The following is a 21,409-nucleotide window of genomic DNA, read 5'->3' as shown; positions in this document are numbered from 1 at the left end:
AGAATTAGTTGCCGAGTGTCTGGCTGTTGGGTCTTGCCAAAATGCCCACTGTCCAACTGACCACCATATTTGGGGTCTTGAAGGAATTTCCCCCATGTCAGATTGGCAGAGAGCCTGGGGTTTTTCTGCCTTCCTCTGTGGTATGGGGCACAGATCACTTGCAGATTTAAACTAGGGTAAATTGTGGTTTCTCTGTAAGTTGAAGTCTTTAAATCATGATTTGAAGACTTTGGTAACTCAGCCAGAGTTTAGGGGTGAATTGCAGGAGTGGGTGGGCGAGGTTCTGGGGCCTGCAATGTGCAGGAGGTCAGAGTAGATGATCATGATGGTCCCTTCTGGCCTTAAAGTCTATGAGTCTAAAGTGTTTAAATAAGGAGCGGAGCCTTTCTAAAAGATTTGCTGTAGCCAGAGGTGAAAGTAAGCCGGTACGGTGTACCAGCAAGAGCCAATATGCTGTGCCGGACTGGCTTCCCCGGCGGTGATTTAAAGGGCCAGGGCTCTAGCCACTGCGGGGAGCCCTAGTCCCTTTAAATCACCGCGGGAGCCCTGTCGCCGCTACCCCGAGCAGCGGCCTAAGCCCCTGGTCCTTTAAGTCACCATTGGAGCCCGGCTGCAGGAGCCCCAGAGCTCTGGCAGCTGGGCTCAGGAGGGGATTTAAAGGGTCCGGTGCACCGGCCACTGCGGGGAGCTCCGGGCCCTTTAAATCACCGCTGGGGCCCTGCTGCCGCTACCCCGAGCGGCCGCAGGGCTCCAGCTGCTGTGGCGAGCCCCGGGCACTTTAAAGCGCCGCCGGAGCTGCTTCTTGGCAGTACGTTGTGGGTGTCTGTTGTCTCTAAGCACATTGTGTGACCAAAACATCTTGTCCCACATAGGATCTTATGAACACATCACTTAATAACACGGCAACTTAAGGAAACATTTCTCTTATGTCAAGCAAACTGCTAACCAGGCCCCGTCACTCAGTATAAATGCACAATCTCAGTCTGTCAAAACTGCTGCATAAGAAATTACCCTTATACCAACCTTCTCCCTGCCTCAATGTCCACATGGATAAAAGGATTTTATTATTATTCCTATTTCTGCCTTTGGAGGATGAGGGCCCCATCTGCTGCTCTCTGTAGAGATGCTGAGTAAACAGACCCCACAGCTCACAATTAGAGCCAGGACTTCGCAACCTCTCAACACCCCATTAGCATCAAAGGGACTAAAGTGGGTAAAGTTACTTTTATGTCAAAGTCTTTGCATGATCTGGGTCTAGATTATGACAAAAGCCAGCAAGTGAATGGGAGAAACCAACTGGAGTCTGAAGGGTGGGAGGAGATGAGGGAAAATTAAATCTCTCTTAGAGATTGTCTGTCCTGGGATGGTTGTGAGGCTTCATGGATATTAGTTCCATTTCTGGGAGATGCTTGAGAGAGGAAATAGAAGGTTTCAGACCTTTTTATATTAAATACCTGAGCGTGTCTCTGGGCCTCTCGGTCTGTTTCGCTGTCATGATGAAATGAAAACACAGCTCTAGGAGTTCAGAGTGGGCACGCTGTTATAAATATGAAAGCCTGAAATCTCATCTCTTTTCTCCTTTCCCCCTACAGACTCTGCCGTCTGCACTGGTGACAAAAAGAGGTAGGGTGACGATAATTCCCAAAGGGATAATAGGACACCGTGTGGGGCTAGCCCTCCCCTCCCTCACCCTAGCAGGGCTGGAGTTGCTGCTCACCCAAGCACTGCCTGCCCCCACGCACTGGCTGCTAGATTGAGCCCCGCTTGCCTCTCTCCTGAGCCCTGCCTCCCCGCCTGCACAGGGCTGGCATTGCCGCTCGCCCCCCGCATGGTCTTCTGCAGCCCACTTTTGCCAGAAAAGTCGGGATGGCTAGCACAGGGCTTTAATGGGATTGTTCGGACAGGATGAGGTTGCAGCTGGAGATTGTGTTTAAATTATGAGAAAATTCCCATGAAAACATCTTCATGAGATTGTAGCTAAGTTACCAACCAAATCGACACCCTGCCATGACACACAGCCCTAAAAATAAGCACATTGAATAGTGAGGAGATCCCACGCTGAAGTCACAGAAACAATCCTGACACCAACATTGGTGCTGCGTTCATGTCCACACTGATGCACAGAAACTCTCCCTGAGCAGCATCCAAACACCCTTAACTCTGACTCTGGGGTTTTCATAGACAATCACAAGACTTTTAATATGAAATTGAGAGGAATGAGTAGAGAGCTCCCTCCCCTTCATGCCAGTGCAGGGGGTCTCCCCATCGCTCTTCTCCAACATCCTGCCTTTCCTTTGGGCAGGGCTGGGCTCTCCCATTGGAGCTGCTCACTGCTTCCTGGACTGGGGAGATGCTCTCCCTCTGACACGGTCTCTTCTCTCTGGGCTGGGGATGGGGCTACCCCACCGAATGCCACTTTCTACTCTTTGGTCTTCAGTAGCTCTTCCCCAGTGTTGCACCTTCCTCTGTTCCCTGGCCTGGGAGTGGAGGCTGCATTAGTGGAGGGAGCTTTTCTCAGGGGGTTAAATCTGGTACCTGCCACCTCTTCTCTCTCCTCAATAAAAGCTTCTGACACCTTCCTGGCTGTGTCTCTGCTGCTAGGAATGGAGCAGCCCCAGAACAGGAAGCTGGGAGGCTGAAGCCTATGCAAACAAATGAGAAACCAGTGAAGTGGGTCGCATTATATAGACTGAGGCGCTCCCGTGACATCTCTGTTCAGTCTCAGGTACCCAGGACAGAGGCAGCTCCCTGGGATCCAGGCCTGTCCCAGCCAGAACGAGGCTGCTGGGGAGTGTGAGAAATGGTCCCAGCCTCCCCCACGGCTGAGCTCTGCTCCTAATGCTCTGATTCTCTCTCCCCAGTGAATGTGACTCTGGATCCAGACATGGCTCATCCTGACCTTGGTTCTGTCTGAGGATGGGAAAAGTGTGAGATATGGATTAACCTGGCAGGATCTGCCCAAGAACCCCGATAGATTTGACAAGAAGCGCTGTGTGCTGGCCTGTGAGGGATTCACCTCGGGGAGACATTGCTGGGAGGTGGAGGTGGGCTATACTGGGCTGTGGGGGTCACCAGAGAGTCTGTGAGGAGGAAGGGAGAGATCAGCCATAGCCCTGAGAGGGGGATCTGGGCTGTGGGGCAGTGGGTGGGCCAGTTCCAGGCTTTCACCGACCCTGTGACCCTCCTGTCCCAGCACCGGGTCCCCAGCAGGATCCAGGATTGTCTGGACTGTGACTGGGGGCAGGTGATATTTATCGATGCTGTTGACAACGCCCTGATCTTCACTTTCCCACTGGGCTCATTCAGTGGGGAGAGAATCTCTCCCTCGTTCTGGGTGGGATGGGGATCCCAGTTCAGACTGTGTCCCTGAGGGTGGAAGGAGCTGGAGGTTCTGTACAGCAGGGATCCTGGGAGAGGGAGACCCAGGGATTGGGGAGTGTGACCTACAGGCCACCAGGGAAGGGATGCTGCTGTGGGAAGGAGTTGTGGGTGGGGATATATCACCAGGATGAAGAAGAGGTGGCTGTGCAGAGGGGAGAGTCAGATACAGGGCAGGTTTAATCAGAGGTGAGAGAAGAAATGAAATGGGAAAAAGTGAAAATACAGTAAAACAAGAGTAAGGAGAAAAGCCCGGTGAAAGTGGGGGGAAGCTGAAATGAGAAGAGTGAAGGCAAAACCATCCTGAGAAGGGAAAAGCTCAGGGGCCACCAAGCAGGGAGGGGATAAATTCAGCAGAGAAAACTTGGCACGTGGGTTGGTATGATCAGTGACATGGATTAGAGAAGAGTTAGGGAGACTCCGAGAATAAACAGATGGAGAACAAGTGCTGGAGAAAACAATGGGTAAAACTGGATTAAATGAAAGAAAAGGACAAAGGAAAGAGAACATGAGAGGAAGATGGAGATCTATAAAATGTTCCTGAAAGTGACACTGTAACATTAATTCCACACCATAGTTCATGGACAGTACTTCCACTTGGTACCTTTCAGAAAAATATTTCAAATTTTTACCCTGTGTTCTGGTTATGAAAGTTCCTGATTTACTTAAAGAAAATGAAACATATAAAAATATGCTTCTTGTCTATTTCCCTTTAATTTTCCAGCTGTGACTTTTGAAGGCAGACATGGGATTTCCCCCACACCCCTAAATTCTGTGTGTCAACCTGACTGACCCCAGTGAGGATATCTGTGTATGTCGCTATGATGATAGTCTGGACCTTACTGTAATATGCTGCTCTCCAGCCTGCACTTTGGGCCATGTGCTTTATATAAACACATATGTCAGGAATTGTTCAGCTGTGCTGGTGTGACACCAACAATCAAAATGCGTGACAGATGTTTGCAATCTGGAATACCCGGATTTTATAGCAGATCGCCTGACAATCAACAGATTATAATGGTTTTAACTATTGTGGTAATTAAATAAACTATTAAAAAAAGAAAACTAAAATATCTATCAAATAGAACCACACAATTCCCACTCACACAGCATCAGGATTTGTTGTACAGCCTCCCCAGTCCCCAGCACATGTCCCCACCACTTGAACTTCAGGAGAAATTGCCATTATTTCTGAGGCCAATCACCGGAGGGGGACTTGACACACACTGTGCCAGCAGGTACACAAATGCTTACTAGACAGATTAGAATATTAGAGATCAGAGCTCCAGGGTTCTCTTCCTGGCTCCATTATGCAGTGGTGGGTAGTGACAGGTAACCAGATCGTATCTATTGTATGCATTCATTCCAAAAGGCAGTACGAATGAACACTTCCTGCCTGGACTATCCATATTGAAGACCTGGGTTCTCTTCCTAGTTCCTTGTGCAGCCACTCAATTAACTTGTAATCTGGAGGAGAAAGTATCTAATACTTCATCGGATGTGAAGTGAGCTGTAGCTCATGAAAGCTTATGCTCAAATAAATTTGTTAGTCTCTAAGGTGCCACAAGTACTCCTTTTCTTTTTGCGAATACTTCTCTAGTTACTCGGGTTGGGATTGTGGTGATATTTGAACTCATGGGTTTCTAGATCCTACTTTGTTGCACTTTGTCATTGGTACTGGATATTTGCTGGCAGAAGAGTCTGTCTCACGTGTCTATGAAAGGCTTCCTGCTTTTGAAGCATGACAGAAAAAGCAGCTGAAATTAGTGCAAATAGTGAACGTCCCACTAATTCAGTGACTAGGGAGCTCTGCTGGCCACATGGTGCTGATCTTCCTGCTTTCCAGTTGGGAACTTATATTTAAAGGGAACTAAAGTACGTGAAACACGTTGTTTGCATTTCTTCCACCCATCAGCAATTGCTATGGTAGCCACAGGGGTGTTAATGGGAGGAGAGCTGCTCCAAGGGTCAATCTTTCTAAGATGGAGTCCAAACTGTGAACATGTTTGACCCCCTCCCCCGCTGTAAGAGGTGAGGATTTATTTTCTCTTGCTCCTCATTTAAAAAGCTAGGACCCTGCATCTGGCTGCCAGGGAGCATCAGGGCCTGGAGTAGCTAAATTACAGCTCAGTGGCCAGTTCGTCTTACATAGCTGCAACAGGGTAGCCAATGTGATGTAACAGCAGTAACACTGAACCCGATTCCCAGCTGCAATGAGTGCGGTTTCATTGACTTCAGTGGATCGCAGCCAACCGATAACTCCTGGAGATGTGGCCAGTTACAGAGCAGCCAGCGTAACTACCTGCATCCCCAAGAGCATCTCTAGTCAGTGCTTCCTTCCCACCATGGGCAACTTCCTTTTCCTGGGCCCAGGAGGCTGCTCCCGAGGCTCTCCCAGGCCCCCTCAGTCTGGCCCCAGATTCCCCTCTTGCAGCTGAAATAGACAAATACACTGAGAGCCTGGCAGACTGGAGTTCTCTGTTTATCCTGGACCTTTTATGGGTGCAGGAGTCCCGGTGTTGGCTGCCCCCTGCAGAGTGCCAGGACTTTGCTAGAAGTGGTGACGCTGGTAGGGGAACAGAAGTAGTAGCCAGGCCAAGAACAGGCACCAGAGTGAGCCAGGGTCTAAAGGGACCTGAGGCCAGGTGGGGAGGGGGCAGTTGCAGTCAGCAGGTTCAATTCTCACACTCTTCCCAACGCTCCTCCTCCATTTTGCCCCTTTTCATTTTCTTTGATGGACTTTCCAGCTCGGTATCTGCCCCAAACCTTGTTTTTCCTTTTTTCTGTGCATGGGTGCAGAGACCTCTCCCCGCCAATGCTGCTGCTGTTCAAAGCATTCTGGGAAACATGACATTGGCACCAAGAGCTGCAAATGGCCCAGACTGAGGAATTCATCTCCCCGGTCTCCTCCCCTGGACATCACTTCTGTTGGCTTAAAATAATGGATGCGGGGAGGAGGAAATGAATACAGGCATGAAGAAAAGCAGCAAAAACTCTCTGGGAAGGACAGCATAATAAAATAACTCTTGGGTCTGTTCCCCCTAAGCTGGGGGTTAGGCTGATCCTCCCAGCAATGAGACCCCAGATAGACTATCACTCTGTTTATATAACAAAGGCCTATATTTCCCCTTCATACCAGGACCGTCATAGGATAACTCTGAATACAGTCTTTGCTCTTTCACACTCACCACACAGCTGCAGTACAAAGGGGGCATTCACCTGCTGATTAAAGTCATTAGAGGTAAAATCACTGAGGACAGATGGACCCGGACACTCTGATGAGACAATTTGTAGCATAGGCACCAACTTCCCCTCTGCCCCGTGGGTGTTCGACCCCCAGCCCCGCCCCTGCACCACCCTCACCCAGCCCCAATTCCACCACCTTCCCCCAAGTCCCAGCCCCTGCTTGCCTCTTTACCACCTCCTCCCCTGAGCGTGCCACGTCCACACTCCTCCCCCTCGGAAAGTCCTAAGGGCCGCCAAACAGCTGTTAGGCAGTGGGCAGGAAGCACTGGGAGGGGGAGAAGTGGGCACGCCGCGCACTCGGGGGAGGGGTGGGGGCAGCTTGGCTGCTGGTGGGTGCAGAGCACCCACTAATTTTTCCCTGTGGGTGCTCCAGCCTCGCAGCACCCACAGAGTTGGCAGCTATGATTTGTAGCTTAGTGTAAGCAGTGTCAGGATGAGCTCCACCCTGACATCTGGTGGTGAGGTGTGGCAAGTTGTGGAAAAAAACTTCAGGGGCCGATCTCATTTGCATAGGCACACCCACCCCGCCTAGACTGAGGCCATAGCTGCCCAAATGGTCACTTCGGCTGCTGTGGGATCCCCAGTGTCTCTGTTATTGGGGCAGGAAGAATAAATTGTTATTACCCTGATTATGGGAACTGTGCTTGGAACTGTACTTGGCCTTTTGTTATGATGGAGGGACTCACCATCAACTAAGTAGCACTCGCTAGGCAAGGGTCATGGGTTCCAAAACTGTGTGAATTGAGAGAGGCTGGGGACAAGTATTAATATTTGGTGGCATGGGCCTCTTGGTGAGGGCCTTACATGCTAATTGCACTTCCTCCTCTCTCCACTGTGGAATATCAGAGCTAATTTTGATTTCATTAAAAGTCTAGTTACAGGCTGCTCAGCTCACTTTGGGCTAATAGTGCACCAGCACTGAGGCTCCCCTACTACAAGCTGAATTCACCAAAGAGCTGACCTGACTAAGAGCTGAAATCACTGAGCATTGTGTTAAGTAGTGGGGGAGCCTGAAGATATATCATGGAGCAGTTTGCAGGATGGCTGGAGTGCCTTGTGGACAGGCTGGCGGAGCAGTTCGTAGGACGGCGGGAGCTGTTGGTGGGACGCGGAGCAGTTTGTGGACCGGCTGGTGGAGCAGTTCGTGGGACGGCGGGAGCTGCTTGTGGGCCGTGGAGCAGAGCAGCGCGAAGGCCTATGGAGCTGTGGGACGGTCAGCTTCAGATCATGTAAGGTGCCTCTTACCCCCGTCCCATCTCCACCCAGGGTGGGAGGTAAAGCTCTGCAGATAAACTTTCGAACTCTGGGGCTGCCCTGACCAGGGACAGAGATTTTTGGGTCACTGGACTTTTGGGACTTTGGGTGATTTGGGGTTGCTGGACTCAAGAACCAAAGGGAAAGGGGCATGCCCCAATTTGCTTGGGGTGGGTTTTTTTTGCTCATGGGTTGTGTTAGGAATCCTGTTGGTGGTGTTTCCCCAACATAATGCCGCATTGTTTCTCTCTGTTATTAAAAGGCTTTTTGCTACACTCAGACTATGTGCTTGCGAGAGGGGAAGTATTGCCTCTTGGAGGCGCCCAGCGGGGGTGGTATATATTTGTCCCAGGTCACTGGGTGGGGGCTCGAGCCAGTTTGCATTGTGTTATTGGAATGGATCCCCTAGATATTGAACCTGGCCCTTGTTGCTGCCAACTCTGACGGGCAGAAGGGTTACATTAGGATAAAAGTTGAAAGACTTCACTAAAAAGGCAACTTCTGCACTGACTTTAACTGCCAGGGAGCCTGTAACTACTGAGGAGTTTCTAGCACATTCAGGCAGCACAGTACCTAACGAGTTCTCCCATCTCCCTTGGGCCTGTGCTCAAGCTGAGTCTATGCTCTGTTCAGGAGGAACTGTGCTGTATCGACCTGAGCACAGGACGAAGGATCCCCTGGGTGCTAGTTTCTGCTCTGCCCCTCTGGGTGAAACCCACCCACAGCCTGGGGAGCCAGTGCAACCCCCATCCTGACTAAACCCCAAACCTGGAAGCAGCCCCAGTGCCCCATGGAAGGGGAATCCAGCACCACCAAGTGATGCAGAGGGGCTGCATTCAGCCTTCTAATGCTGGAGTCCTATGTCCTGGTCTCACGATAGGGGTGGATTTCACTTTCCTAACCCCCCTGTGCTTTATCTGCAAAGAATCTGGTTGCTGGAGTGAAGTGAATTTCACTCTGGGTGACCGACCAAGTCACTTAGGAATTGAGCCAAAGCCCTTTGAAGTGATTGGGAATCTTTTCACTGATTTCAAAGGGGAACCAGATCAGTTAATTACCTATGCCCTTTATTTATTTATTAAATCTCCAGAGACCCACCAATCACTGTCTCCCTTCCAATGAGCTATAACTATCTCAAGGACTCAGCTGCAGCCCCAGTATTGGGTACATCTGTTTCCCATTGCCGATGCTAACGCTCTTAAAACAAGATGGGTGAACAATATGATGCTTCCAGGTTTGAGGCACCTCCCCACTACCTGCCTCTAGTGTGAAATGGGCTGCAACACAGCCCCGCAAAATCCACAGCCTCTGGCAACCCAAGCCCAGTCATCTGGATCCCCACAGACAAAGTTTTTTAAAGATCCCCTCAAACAAGAAACAAAACCAAAACCAATGCAAACCACACTGAACTACAAAGTTCCCCTCCATGGTTCTGCTACAGGATTTGAATCATGTCTTTGCAGATCCCCACTGAACACCCCACCGCATCATATATGGGAATAATTGCTGCGCGTAGACCAGCTGCCACCTTGCCAGTGGGTTACACAAGGATTTGCTAGTCAGCTATAGAACATTTGCAATCAGGACTCCCAGCTCCTATTGCTGGCTCTGGTGAAGTCTAGCAGATAGCGACAGGAGAACCAAAACACATATCTGATGCTTTCAGACTAAAGACAGTGGAGCTGACTAGCTAAGACCTGGGGCTTCCCTGTGGGAGACTGTGGTCCTATTCCCCATTTTGATTTCTGTGATCTTATGCAACTTCTTTTTAAATTATTTGTAAAATGAGCAGCAAAGACATACAATATTTGATTGCCTTCTAGAGCTGGGAACACACTGGCTTGGTCAGCAAAAAGGGCTGGGAAGTGCCTGCAAATACAAACAGCACTCAGTAAAGGTGAGCTTTATACTCATGGCCTCCTGGCTTCTAGCTTGTTTCCCTTTACCCCAACCCACGTGTTTTTAGCCTTGCTGACAGGGGCAGCGCTGGGCAGGGGAGCTTGTGGGCGCTGTAGCCACTCCAAAATTTTCCTTAGCGGCCTCCCCCATAGCCACCCCTCCCAGCACAAAGCACAAGCCTGACATCCTCACTGCCCTGATGCTGCTGGTCTGGGGCTGGTCCCTACAACCTGCTTGAACGCCACCCCCAGGGCTGATATGGTAAAGCTCCAGGGCTCTCATCCATTCATCCACCCACATGGCCCAGCCCCAGCGTAACAAAGGAGGGCGGGGAAGTACCTGGTCTCTCCTCCAATCACAGCCCCCTTTGCTCTTCGCACTGGGCCAATCATCGACCAGGGCCGAACGCACCTTTAAACATCCTTCCCGGGCGGAAGCCCTCCCCCCGCCCGCCTGAGATGGCTGAAGTATAATAAAGGCGAAGGCGGGACGTTCCCTTCCGTACCAATCAGAGAGCTGGGAGTTGTGATAGACAGCTGAGCGCGCCAATCAGGCAGCGGAACGAGGCTCGGCGTATTTCTTTGGATGAGCTGGCTACATGGAGCCTCCGGAATGGCTGGCCCGGGGATTCCCCGCCTCCTGCCAGGCCCGCTGCGGCCTGGGCTTTGGCTGCGCTCGGGGTGAATCGCGGCCGCTGGGTCCCGGCGAGATCCCCGACCCCGGCGGCTGGTGCTGGGAGCCCGGAGCCCGGGCTGCAGCCGGGAGAGGGGAACCTCCAGCCGGGCCCTGCCCGCTGCTCCCCGGGAGCCTCTCCCAGGGCAGAGCCCCCAGCCCGGCCAGGGCCCCTTCCCGGCCCGGCCCCTGCCCCGGGGGCCCCGCTCGGAGGGAAGGTAAGAGAGACCCGCCCCCCCCGTCACCCCCGGGCTGCAGGGGGCGGGTTTGGCCCCGGGCTGCTCCCCGCGGGGCCGGCTGCGATTCCCGGGTTGTGTATCTCGGGAAGATGGCCCCCGAGTGCCATTGTGCGCCGGGCGGGGGGAGCGACACGTGGGGGGGGGGCAGAGGGGCGGGGTGTGGGTCGGGGGGGAACAGGGGGGCAGGGTGCGGGCGGCGGTTGCACTGAAGGGAGGATGGGGCGACTCCGGGGGCGGGGGGGGGAATGACGGGGCTGGGGGCAGCGAGGCTGCAATGGAGGGAAGATGGGGGGGGGGTCACTGCGAGGGAAAGGGGGGTGTGGGGAGGCTGGAGGGAGGCTGAGAGCAAGAGGAGGCTGGCAGGGGAAGGGAGGGGGAGGGGAGAGACACAAGGCAGCTCCCCCGCCCCAGGGGGTAGGAGGGGGTGACGGGCTGCCCCGCCCAGCAACCAGTGAGTCGCCCCTGCCCTCCCAGAAATGGTCAAACAAGCCGGGGGGGAGGGGGGTGAGCAGGAGACTTCCCGGAAGGGCTGAAAATTTACAAGGCAAATGTCCACACGCAATCCCTCCCCCACCCCTCTGCACACTCTCTGCTCCCCGTTTAAAGACAATCTCGTTATTTGGGGGCGGGGTCTGACTCCTGGGTTGACAGGACTGTACAGGGGCTGGTCTGATTTCGGGGCAGGATTCAGGATCAAACCAGAGTCACTGCGAGCCGCAAGGAGTGGAACTGGGGTATGGTTCGGGTTCAGTGGCAGACGGTGTGTTCAGTTCCTGGTTCAATACACCCCAAAATGGTCTGGTTTCTTGGCAGTGCCCCAGAAGGGGGGCCCCTGCAGCTTGCTTCAGTGGGGAACTGAATTTGGGTCATGGGGCCTGTGTCAGGTGGAGCAATTGGAGGGAGGAGCTGCACCGGGGGTGAGGGTGGGGGAGAGAAGTCCTGTCTAAGAGGGAGAAGAGTTGAGCAGCCTTTTAACTTGGGCTTGAAGAGTTATTGTTAACTTCTGGGACCAGGGAGCCCCCCACTTCTTCTCTCTCCTCTCCCTCCCTGCTCCTGTGGGCTGCCACCTTCTCGTCTTCTACTGAGGCATGCCATTCTGGTAGCAATCACATGCCAGTGTGTTGTTTTATTTTTTATAATGAAAGTAAGATCAGAGTAGCTTTTATTTTATTTCAATTATTGAGCTGAAAAATTGCTGAAACTTTATTTTAACTGGCAACCATTTTTTTCCCCCCAGTTTGATTCAGATTCAGTGAGTAAGAGGAAAAATGATGGTTTAAGTCTGGTTCCAGTTTAGTTAAGCATATTGGTTCTCTGGTTCTGTTCTGGTGTGAGTCCAGGTGGGCAAATGAAAACTGCAGCTGTTGAACTGTCCACGGGGGCTGCTAGGACAACCCCAACCCAGGGAGGCTCAGTCATAAGGGGGCGGAGGGGAGGGGGAAAGCTGGTTATTGCTAAGGGCTTGTCTACACTGGCACTTTACAGCGCTGCAACTTTCTTGGTCAGGGGTGTGAAAAAACACCCCTCCGAGTGCTGCAAGTTTCAGCGCTGTGACGTGCCAGTGTAGACAGTGCACCAGCGTTGGGAGCTGTGTCCCTCGTGGAGGTGGGTTTTTTTAGAGTGCTGGGAGGGCTCTCCCGGCGCTGTGCCGCGACTACACAAGCCATGTTAAAGCGCTGCCAGTGAAGACGTGCCCTAAGGCAGAGGAGGCTGGTGTCTGTCTCTCTCTGCTCATGATATTAGAGCCCTAGAGTTAGTTGAGCTTCCTGGGTCAGATGCTTCCAGGGATTTCCCTGCACTCCCTCCCGCCACCCCCAACTCTGCCATCACCCCCTTCAGTGGTCAAACGAACCAAGATGACAAACATACCAAGAATATGCCAACATGTCACCTGAAGGTTCAAGTGGCGTTTCAACATCTAAACAGTGCGAAGCACAAATACAGCTACCTACTAAAGAAACAATGTCTCCCCAACCTAAATCCCAGTGTTTGTTGGTCACTGTCAAAGCCAGAAGTACTTAATGAGGCTGTTAAGAATGCTGGAGACACAACACGGTTCATGTGAACAAACATGGCTGTCACACACCATACTCTGTATTTAAGCAAGAGATACCACACGCTACCAAACTGAAGGCCAATGTTAAATGCATTGTCATTTGTTAATCTGGAAGTTGGACACTGATTCCAAACAAGACCAGCAAATGCTCACTATCTTTCTGCAAGAAACTCAGCTGACTGGTTAGAAGCATGCAGTGCAATAGTGCAAGACTCAGCAGTTGTAAAAAGTAAAGAACTCTCTCATCATCTTAAAACATTTGCATACATGGCTGATGAATGCACTCATGCAAATGGGCATTAAGTCATTGTTTAGATTATCATGATGTTAGTGGTAGGCCAGTAGATACATTTCTAGATGTTCAGGTTATAGAAGACACATTGGCTGCATCTGTGACAACCCACATCTTAGAAGAGTTAAATGCTAGTAAACTGGACCTCAAACAGAGGCCTGCTTGTGCATTTGATGGAGCTGTGAACTTCCCTGGAAGACATGGAGTATGAGCTTTGCTCAGAGAAAAGTGTATCCCTAATATTTCCTATAAACACTGCAGAGGTCATCTTATCTGCAGTACCCAGAAAGATAATGGAGCAAATAATTAAGGGATCAATTTGCAAACAACTAGGAGATAATAAATTGATAAGTAACAGCATGGATTTTTCAAGAACAAAGCATGTCAGACCAACCAAATAGCTTTCTTTGACAAGATAACAAGCCCTGTGGATAGGGGGGAAGTGGTAGTTGGTATATCTTGTCTTTAGTAAGGCTTTTGATAGTGTCTCGCATGACCTTCTCATAAACAAACTAGGGAAATACAACTTAGATGGAACTACTATAAGGTGGGTACATAATTGGTTGGAAAACTATTCCCAGAGAGTAATCATCAGCGGTTCACAGTCAAGCTGGAAGGGCATATTGAGCAGGGTTCCACAGGGATTGCTCCTGGGTGCGGTTCTGTTCGAACATCTTCATCAGTGATATAGATAAGGGCATAGAGAGTGCATTTATAAAGTTTGCGGACGGTACCAAGCTGGGAGGGATTGCAAGTGCTTTGGAGGATAGGATTAAAATTCCAAATGATCTGGAAAAACTGGAGAAATGGTCTGAAGTAAATAGGATGAAATTCAATAAGTATAAATGCAAAGTACTCCATTTAGGAAGGAATAATCAATTGCACACATACAAAATGGGAAATGACTGCCTAGGAAGGAGTACTGCGGAAAGTGATCTGGGGGTCATAGGGGATCAGAAGCTAAATATGAGTCAACAGTGTAACACTGTTGCAAAAAAAGCAAATATTCTGGGATGTATTAGCACAAGTGTTGTAAGCAAGACACAAGAAGTAATTCTTCTGCTCTATTTTGTACTGATACGGCCTCAACTGGAGTATTGTGTCCAGTTCTTGGCGCCACATATCGGGAAAGATGTGGACATATTGGAGAAAGACCAGAGAAAGGCAAAAAAATTATTAAAAGTCTGGAAAACATGATCTGTGAGGGAAGATTGAAAAACCTGATTTGTTTAGTCTGGAAAAGAGAATACCGAGAGGGGACATAACAGTTTTCAAGTAAATAAAAGGTTGTTACAAGGAGGAGGGAGGAAAAAATGTTCTCTTTAACCTCTGAGGATAACACAAAAAACAATGGGCTGAAATTGCGGCAAGGGAAGTTTAGGTTGCACATCAGGAAAAACTTCCTAACTGCCTGGGTAGTTAAGCACTGAAATAAATTGTCTAGAGAGGTTGTGGAATCACCTTCACTGGAGGTTTTTAAGAGCAGGTTAGACAAACACCCGTCAGGGATAGTCTTAGATAATACTCTCTTCCTGCCTTGAATGCAGGGGACTGGACTAGAAGACCTCTCGAGGTTCCTTCCAGACTGGTGATTCTATAATCTACTCAACTAGCACTAGTACGAGCTGCAGAATCTTCAAAAGACGTTTAAAAAGCCATAAATTTAATGCCTTTGTTATACTCTCTTTTTCAACAAGAGTCCAAAAAGACTGAACGTCTTGAAAAAACTAGAAGATGCTCTGGGACTGAAGTTCAAATTAGTCCAACCTGGGAAATCCCCCTGGTTTTCTCATGAGTGATCCTTGGCTGTTGTCTTTAATTACTGCAACCATTATTACTGACTTTGGAAAGTATCTACCACATCTAAGTAGTGAGGCGGGTGGACTACTTTTGCTACTACGTTCAGAGAAGACAATCACCATTCTCTCTCTTGTAAGTCTACTGTTAAAACCACTTGGATCATTAAACAATGTCATCCAGGCATCTGCTACAACACTAGTAGACCTTTGTCCAGCAATAGACGCTATACTTGGATCAATCAGAGAGATATCCATTGAAAACGTACTGGAAGAAGCAAAGACTTCAGTCCCGAAGTTGACTAATGAAGGCACTTACTTTGAATCCTTAAGTGAAGGGGAGAAGACGTATTTGTTAAGCCAGCTGAAAAAGTACACAGACTTGATTCTTACAAATCTACAACAGAGACTTCTGGAGTCCATTCAGTCTTTTACAGATGCCTATCTTATAAAACACCGACAGTTGAGTAGAGTGATGCACTACCAGAAATGGGGCTGAGATGCGATCAGGACAGAATAGAGAATTTGAACGCAGAATGGAATGTCATACGACGAATGAATGAAGATTTCACTTCAACTTCTTTTTTATCGTCACTAGTGGCTTGACCTGATCTTTGTGCTGTGTTTCCTGGGCTGAAAGAAGTAGGAATTCATCTCTTGCTACTCCCAGTCACAACAGCTACAGTTGAGCGTTCTTTTTCATGATAGAATAGAATTTTATCTTCTGAAAGAAGTCGCCTTCTTCCTGATCATATGAATGAACTAATGAGCATATCACTTGAAGGACTGGAAGTTCTGTACACACAGGAAGTCACCAAAGATGAACGCATTGCATTCAAGAAGTTCATTAACAGAGTTGTGCAAAATTATAGCAAGAAACGAAGAAGGATGTAGATGTTGTGCTTCATAGAAGGCTTGAGTAGCCAATTTTAATTTTGATTTTTTTACAACAGGACTTAAATCTAATTAAATGAAAAAAACGTTTCACAATCAGTTTTTAGTATGATGGCATACAGCCCTCTTTGGCCCTCATCTTTCCTGTAAATTCGAACACCCCCCAAATTTCAATTCCTGGGGAAAATACTAGATGCTTCTGCCTCCTCCCTTGTGATCTGGGAGCCTAGACTGAGCAGCTGCTGTTTCCTCAGCAGGGTCTGTGTCAGGGGGAGACTGTCATTATAGCTCCTTCTGTGCCCAGCCCAGGTGGGGACTTTCCCCAGTTCCGGGAACTAGCCCCCTGGGGCCGTCCTTGGCTCTGCCAACATCAGCTCCTGAGTCAGAGCCTGCAAGTGAGGAGAGAGACCTGGGGGAAAGGGCTGAGGCCAGGCAGGAAAGTGACATTCTGCTGGTGAGCTTGTACCAGAGTGGGAGGGGCTCCCTATATGTCTGCGGCTCCCAGAGCTGCTGCCTTCAGACCCACACCCACTCTCTCAATGGAAAGCAAACGCCCATGGGAACGGGACAGTCACCAGTTCTCCCAGGGAGGGGGAAGGAGATAGAAAGGGGAATGGTGAGAGTGAAAGGGGCAGCAGGAGCAATAAATGGGGAGGGAGGTTCCCAGACCCACCGGGATCCATTCCCTACATCACCCCTGGGCAGACTGACTCTCCTGGGAACAAGGGGAGGAGCTGACAGAGGAAAAGCCAGGTTTTGCCCCATCTGAGTCCCCGCGCTGCTGGGGGTACGTGCTGCCCTCAGGGCCAATGTCAGGGGGAACCCCCCAAAGTGGCTCCTTTGATTCTGCTCTTTCCTAGCATTTGTTTTAGAGACTCTGTCCCTGGGGGCAGGGGGTTAAAAGTGTCCAGGTGGGTTCAGTGCTGGTGGGAGGGGCAGGGTCTGTGTTGTAATAAAGTTACTAAGGGTTTTCTAAGCTAAGCGTTTTCCCAGCGTGGCAGAGTCCAGAGTGTCTGTCTGCAGGGAGAGAGCCTGGGGGGAATCGGGGTGTGAAATGGACTCAAGCCCCTTCTGAAACCTCCCCCATCACCGCTCTCACCCTGACAGGCTGAGGAATCACATCCACGTTTCACTCCCGATGGTCCCATCCTCCTAGGAAACAGGGAAGGGAAGTGGCTGTGGTGGAGCCAGTTCAGGTAGGGGATTTTCAGGGATCTGCAAGGCGGGTTGTTGTGAAGGGGGAGGGGACGAAATACACAGGGTGAGACAGGGAGGGGACATGGTGTGATAAACCTGCTGGGACATGTTCAACCTGGGCCTGATTTTCAGAACAGGCCCATTGGCAGGGAGTGAACAGTCCCCCATTTCTGAACGAGGGAACACTACAGTTACCATATTTCAAGTTCCCAAACAGAGGGGAGGGGTGGGGGGAGTTCTATTTTGACTGTACAGTTTCTTTCCGCTTTGAATAGCTAACGTTTATAAATAACAAGCGTAATGGCCTCAAAAATAAATGTAAATCAAATTTAAGTGTACCTCTTTGCATGCAGTCAGTCCTTTCCTACTGCGCGTCTTCCTGTTGTGCCCATGCGTATGTCTCTGTAGAGCGTATCTTTCTCAGCAGTGGTTGATTGCTCATCAAGTAGCCATGAATGTCTTTGCCAGATGTGTACCTGAAGTTGAGCTGTACAAGCAGGATCCCTTTCAGCCACTCAACAGTCAATATCATGCCACCCTTATTTCTGGGCTGCTGCTGGTGGGGGCACGGCTTTCAGGGCTGGGTGCCCAGCCAGCAGCCGCCGCTCTCTGCTAGCTCTGAAGGCAGGGCCGCTGCCAGCAACAGCCCAGAAGTAAGGATGAGAAAACCAGGTAACCTGCATGCCACTGTTAGGGCACGCCAGGAATAGCAGTTCATCCAGATTCAATGCTGGAAAAAGGATGAGCAAGGAAAAATCACGGATATTCATATTTCAAAAATCTGCCCGGATGGAGAGCAGAGGGCCAAAAAAGAGGTCATGTCTGGGAAAACCCAGGTGTGTGGTAACCCTGGGAAACACCCCCATGGACAGGGCTGGGAAAACTGACCAGATTCTCAGTGCTGAAGCCTGAACCCACTAGCCAGAGGCTACCATATTTCCCACTAGCCAGAGGCTACCATGAAATATGAAGGTCTTGGGATTCCTGTCCCTGTCCCCTGCTTGGGACAGGATTAGTTGGCAGCAGGCACTGAGGGGAGAAACTAATGTTATTTCAGGGTTCGGTGACCTTCAAGGATGTGACTGTGTATTTCAACAAGGGGCAGAGGGCTCTGCTGGACTTCAGTCAGAGAGCCCTCTACAGGGACGTCATGCAGGAGAATTATGAGACTGAAATCTTGCTGGGTAAGGGATTCCTGTGCCCTCAGCTATTAGAAGCTGTGAGGTCTGCATTTCTGAATCTGGTCCGGTTCTTCCCTACTCAGTTGGATTTGGGGAGAATGGGTCGCATAGTCCACAGCTCCAGTGTGAGAGACACTTTCATCTCCATATCCCCTTGAAAGGAACAGGGGTGGTAGAAACCTAATGGACATGCTAATTCATCTTCATCTCCCCAGCTTTCAAGGGGCCAGAAGCAGGGTATTGTCCTGCCTGTATTGTTTCTCCTTCACACACCGTTCACCTGCCATCTTGGGACTAGCTCCATCCATGGGGAGGGTTCTTGCTGCTGCATGCTTGGAAATAGGCAGGAGTTTAACATCTGAGGTGTGTGTGTGTGTGTGTCAGCAAATCCCCCCAGAGCGCACCTACCCTGAGAACTCCTAGTGAGAGCATGACAACACCCCCCACCCCCAGATATCTGCTGCTCCCAAGGGGTCAGAGTTACCACAGTCCCACATAGGGTCAGGTTAAACTCAGGGAATGATACTCTACCAAGACTCCATGGACCCTGATCTTGCCTAATTTTATCCCCTGTGCAGGATTCCCCATTACCAAACCTGAGCTGATCACCGGGTTGGAACGAGGGGAAGAACCAGGGGATCTCTAGGCCTCCAAGGGAGATCCTGAGGGGCACCCACACTGGTGAGGAGTCCGTGAAACTGACAGAGAAACCATCTGGTGAGTGAAGGAAAAAGCCTCGACTCCTAAAAACATGCTGTGAGCAAGAGCCCCCAGTTCTGCCCCATCCCACCCAGGTCAGGGCTGCAGTCAGCAGGTTTCGTGGCATCAAGGCAAATATCAGTCACGGCTTCCCACCCATCCTGTTAGCTGTCAGGAGTTTCCTCCCTGACTTTACTTCCCTAGGACTGTTTGGATGGGATGTGGAGGTAGAACCCAGTTTCTGAGGCTTTGTGTATGCTACAGAGTTAGGTCAACATAAGCTGCCTCGCTATGGAAATGTCTACAATACAATGTTCTTCCCACTGCTTTAACTCGCCCGCTTCGCCAGCCTAATAAATCCACCTCACCAAGAAGCATAGCACTTAGGGTGACACAGTGTTAGTGTAAACACTGCATTGCTTATGTCAACTTCAGTGGCCTCCGGGAGGTGTCCCACAATGCCCCACAGTGACTGCTCTGGTCACTGTTTTGAACTCTGCTGCTTGGCAGCCAGGTACATGCCCCGCCCTTTTTAAAGCCTGGGAATTTTTGAAATTGCTCTTCCTGTTTGCTCAGTGTGGAGAGCTCACCTAGCAACTACCCAGCTGAGCATGCCGGCTCCACGCGGCAGACGGGCTCCTGCTTGGAGTACGCCAGAGGTGGTGGATCTCCTGGGCCTGTGGGGACAGGATGACGTGCAGGCACAGCTCCGAAACAGTCGTAGGAACTTCGACATCTACAGCCAAATTGCTCGGGGCATGGAGGAGAAGGGCTACGACAGGGACCCGCAGCAGTGCCGCGTAAAAATCAAGGAGCTGCGGCAGGCGTACCAGAAGGCAAAGGAGGCAAATAGTCGCTCTGGGGCGGAGCCGCAGACGTGCCGCTTCTACAAGGAGCTGCACGCCATCATCGACGGCGACTCCACCTCCACTGTCAAGCGTCCCATGGATACTTTGGGGGACCTGGAGTCACAGGGCACCGGGGTGAACCCTGAGATCGAGGTGATGATCAAGGAAGAGGAGGAAGAGGAGGAGGAGGAGTATGGGGGACAGGCGACAGGGGGATCCGGCGGCGTGGCGAGCCAGGACTTCTTTTTGACTCCTGAGCAGTCTAGCCAGTCCCAGCAGTCCAGCCCCGGGGAGCCTGATGCAGGGGAGGGAACCTCTGGTAAGTACTCAGTTTGCTTCAGTACTGCAGAGACACATCTGCTCACGTACAGCTTTTTTTAATAGGCTAGAAGAGGAAGTGAAATAACCAAGAGAGGTACAGTTGCTCTCTGCTTCTCATTCCCCTGTACAACTCGGCAGAGGGGGCCCTTCAGCATAGTTTGTTTATTCACACCAGAATGTCCTGTGAATCCTCCATAGAGCTCTCTAGGAAACTTTCCTGGGAGGTAGTCTGTAGTCCTCTGCCAAAGGTTTCTTGGGAGGGCTGCTTTGTTTCTTCCCCTATGGTAGGACGCTTTGCCACGCCACTCAGCAATTACTTCCGCAGGCACCATTGCAGCGCACAGGCTGGCAGCATACCGACCCGGTCTGCAGCCAGGAGCTGTTCCCTTTCAGCCTGTTACTCTCCGGAGTGAGAGATCACCTACTGTCACCACCGCCTGTGGAAATGGGGCTAGTATGCAGTACAATAGCCCTATCTGCTTGTACTGATGCCCCAGTGCTACCGCCTCCTTATTGTCCCAACTCCCACCCCACCCCCCGGCCATACTCGCCATGGGTGGGGCTGCTCTGAGGCCCAAGGGGAAGTGAGCGTGTTGTGCTTGTAACTTGTTTCGATCAAGGGGAGTAAATGCACTGGCAATGGTACCTCTGTCCATTGTTTCTTTAGCAGCTGCAAATGCGGCCTTGAGGGCCTCTCCGTCCACCCCAGAGGAGCGGCTGGGCCAGGTGAGGAGGAGAAAGAAGAGGACAAGGGAAGACATGTTTCAGGAGGTCCTGCGAGCCTCCCGTGCTTCGGAGCGCGAGCAGAGGGCTTGGAGGGTAATGATCAATGACAAAATGCAGAGGGATAGCGAGGACAGGAGAAACGGGCAGCAAGAGATGATCACGTTGCTCCGGGAGCAGACAGACATGCTGCGGTCTCTGATTGAACTTCAGGCTGAACACATCCGTGCTCGCCTCCCCCTGCAGCCCATAGAGAACTGCATTCCGGGACCTCCCTTTACTGGCCTCCACGTAACTTCCGGGCCTGGAGCAGTACCCCAGGCCCTCCACCCCACGGAAGATTACACACAATGACAGCTGCACGAACACCCAGCTGTGAGAGCATCTTGAGTGTATGTGCTTGTGAATTCCCTCTTCCTTCCCCTTCAAAGATACTTTCCCCTGTATGTATGAAGTTTTTACTTTAGCATTACCTAGGTATGTTTGCATAGGTGTGGAATAAAAATGTAAATTCAGTTTTCATAAGTATCTTTATTAGTCTCCAGCCAGGGGTGCCTGAACACCGTGGGGCCATGGATTTGGCAAATAACTATAGGTATATAAAGGTCTATTATTAAGGGCCAAAGTCTGACTGTGGATAGACTCTCTTGTTGCACCTATTTAACTCAAAGGGAGGAGCACATCTGTGTTCAAGGGCCAAAATTGTTATTAAGA

The 21,409-nt window shown here is 50.6% G+C and overlaps 2 protein-coding genes across 3 annotated transcripts in view; both read left to right on the top strand.

Moving 5' to 3' along the window:
• The window catches only part of LOC102936186 (butyrophilin-like protein 2), a 1,677,894-nt gene that overhangs the window by 1,544,015 nt on the left and 112,470 nt on the right, over window positions 1-21,409 (top strand).
• LOC114022064 lies at window positions 10,406-21,215 on the top strand. Of its 2 annotated transcripts, XM_037914950.2 has the most exons (5): window positions 10,406-10,667; window positions 16,834-16,922; window positions 18,683-18,821; window positions 19,380-19,970; window positions 20,640-21,215. In XM_037914950.2, the coding sequence occupies exons 4-5, from the start codon at window positions 19,415-19,417 to the stop codon at window positions 21,047-21,049; spliced, it is 966 nt and encodes a 321-aa protein (XP_037770878.1). In that variant the 5' UTR covers window positions 10,406-10,667; window positions 16,834-16,922; window positions 18,683-18,821; window positions 19,380-19,414; the 3' UTR covers window positions 21,050-21,215. The 2 variants fall into 2 exon arrangements, with proteins under 2 accessions (XP_037770878.1, XP_043384190.1); XM_043528255.1 differs by lacking the exons at window positions 10,406-10,667; window positions 16,834-16,922 and adding an exon at window positions 17,986-18,107.

This window comes from Chelonia mydas, chromosome 14 (assembly GCF_015237465.2).
Source record: "Chelonia mydas isolate rCheMyd1 chromosome 14, rCheMyd1.pri.v2, whole genome shotgun sequence".
In the NCBI taxonomy this organism is placed as follows: domain Eukaryota; kingdom Metazoa; phylum Chordata; order Testudines; family Cheloniidae; genus Chelonia; species Chelonia mydas.
The sequence above is the reverse complement of the archived record's forward strand: the minus strand, read 5'-3'. Positions and strand labels throughout refer to the sequence as shown.

Bases quoted from the DNA above. Each gene is read 5' to 3' on its own strand.
- LOC114022064 (XM_037914950.2), top strand. From the start codon at position 19,415: ATGCCGGCTCCACGCGGCAGACGGGCTCCTGCTTGGAGTACGCCAGAG. The intron at 19,971-20,639 runs GTAAGTACTCAG...TTGTTTCTTTAG, and splicing joins TGCAGGGGAGGGAACCTCTG to CAGCTGCAAATGCGGCCTTG.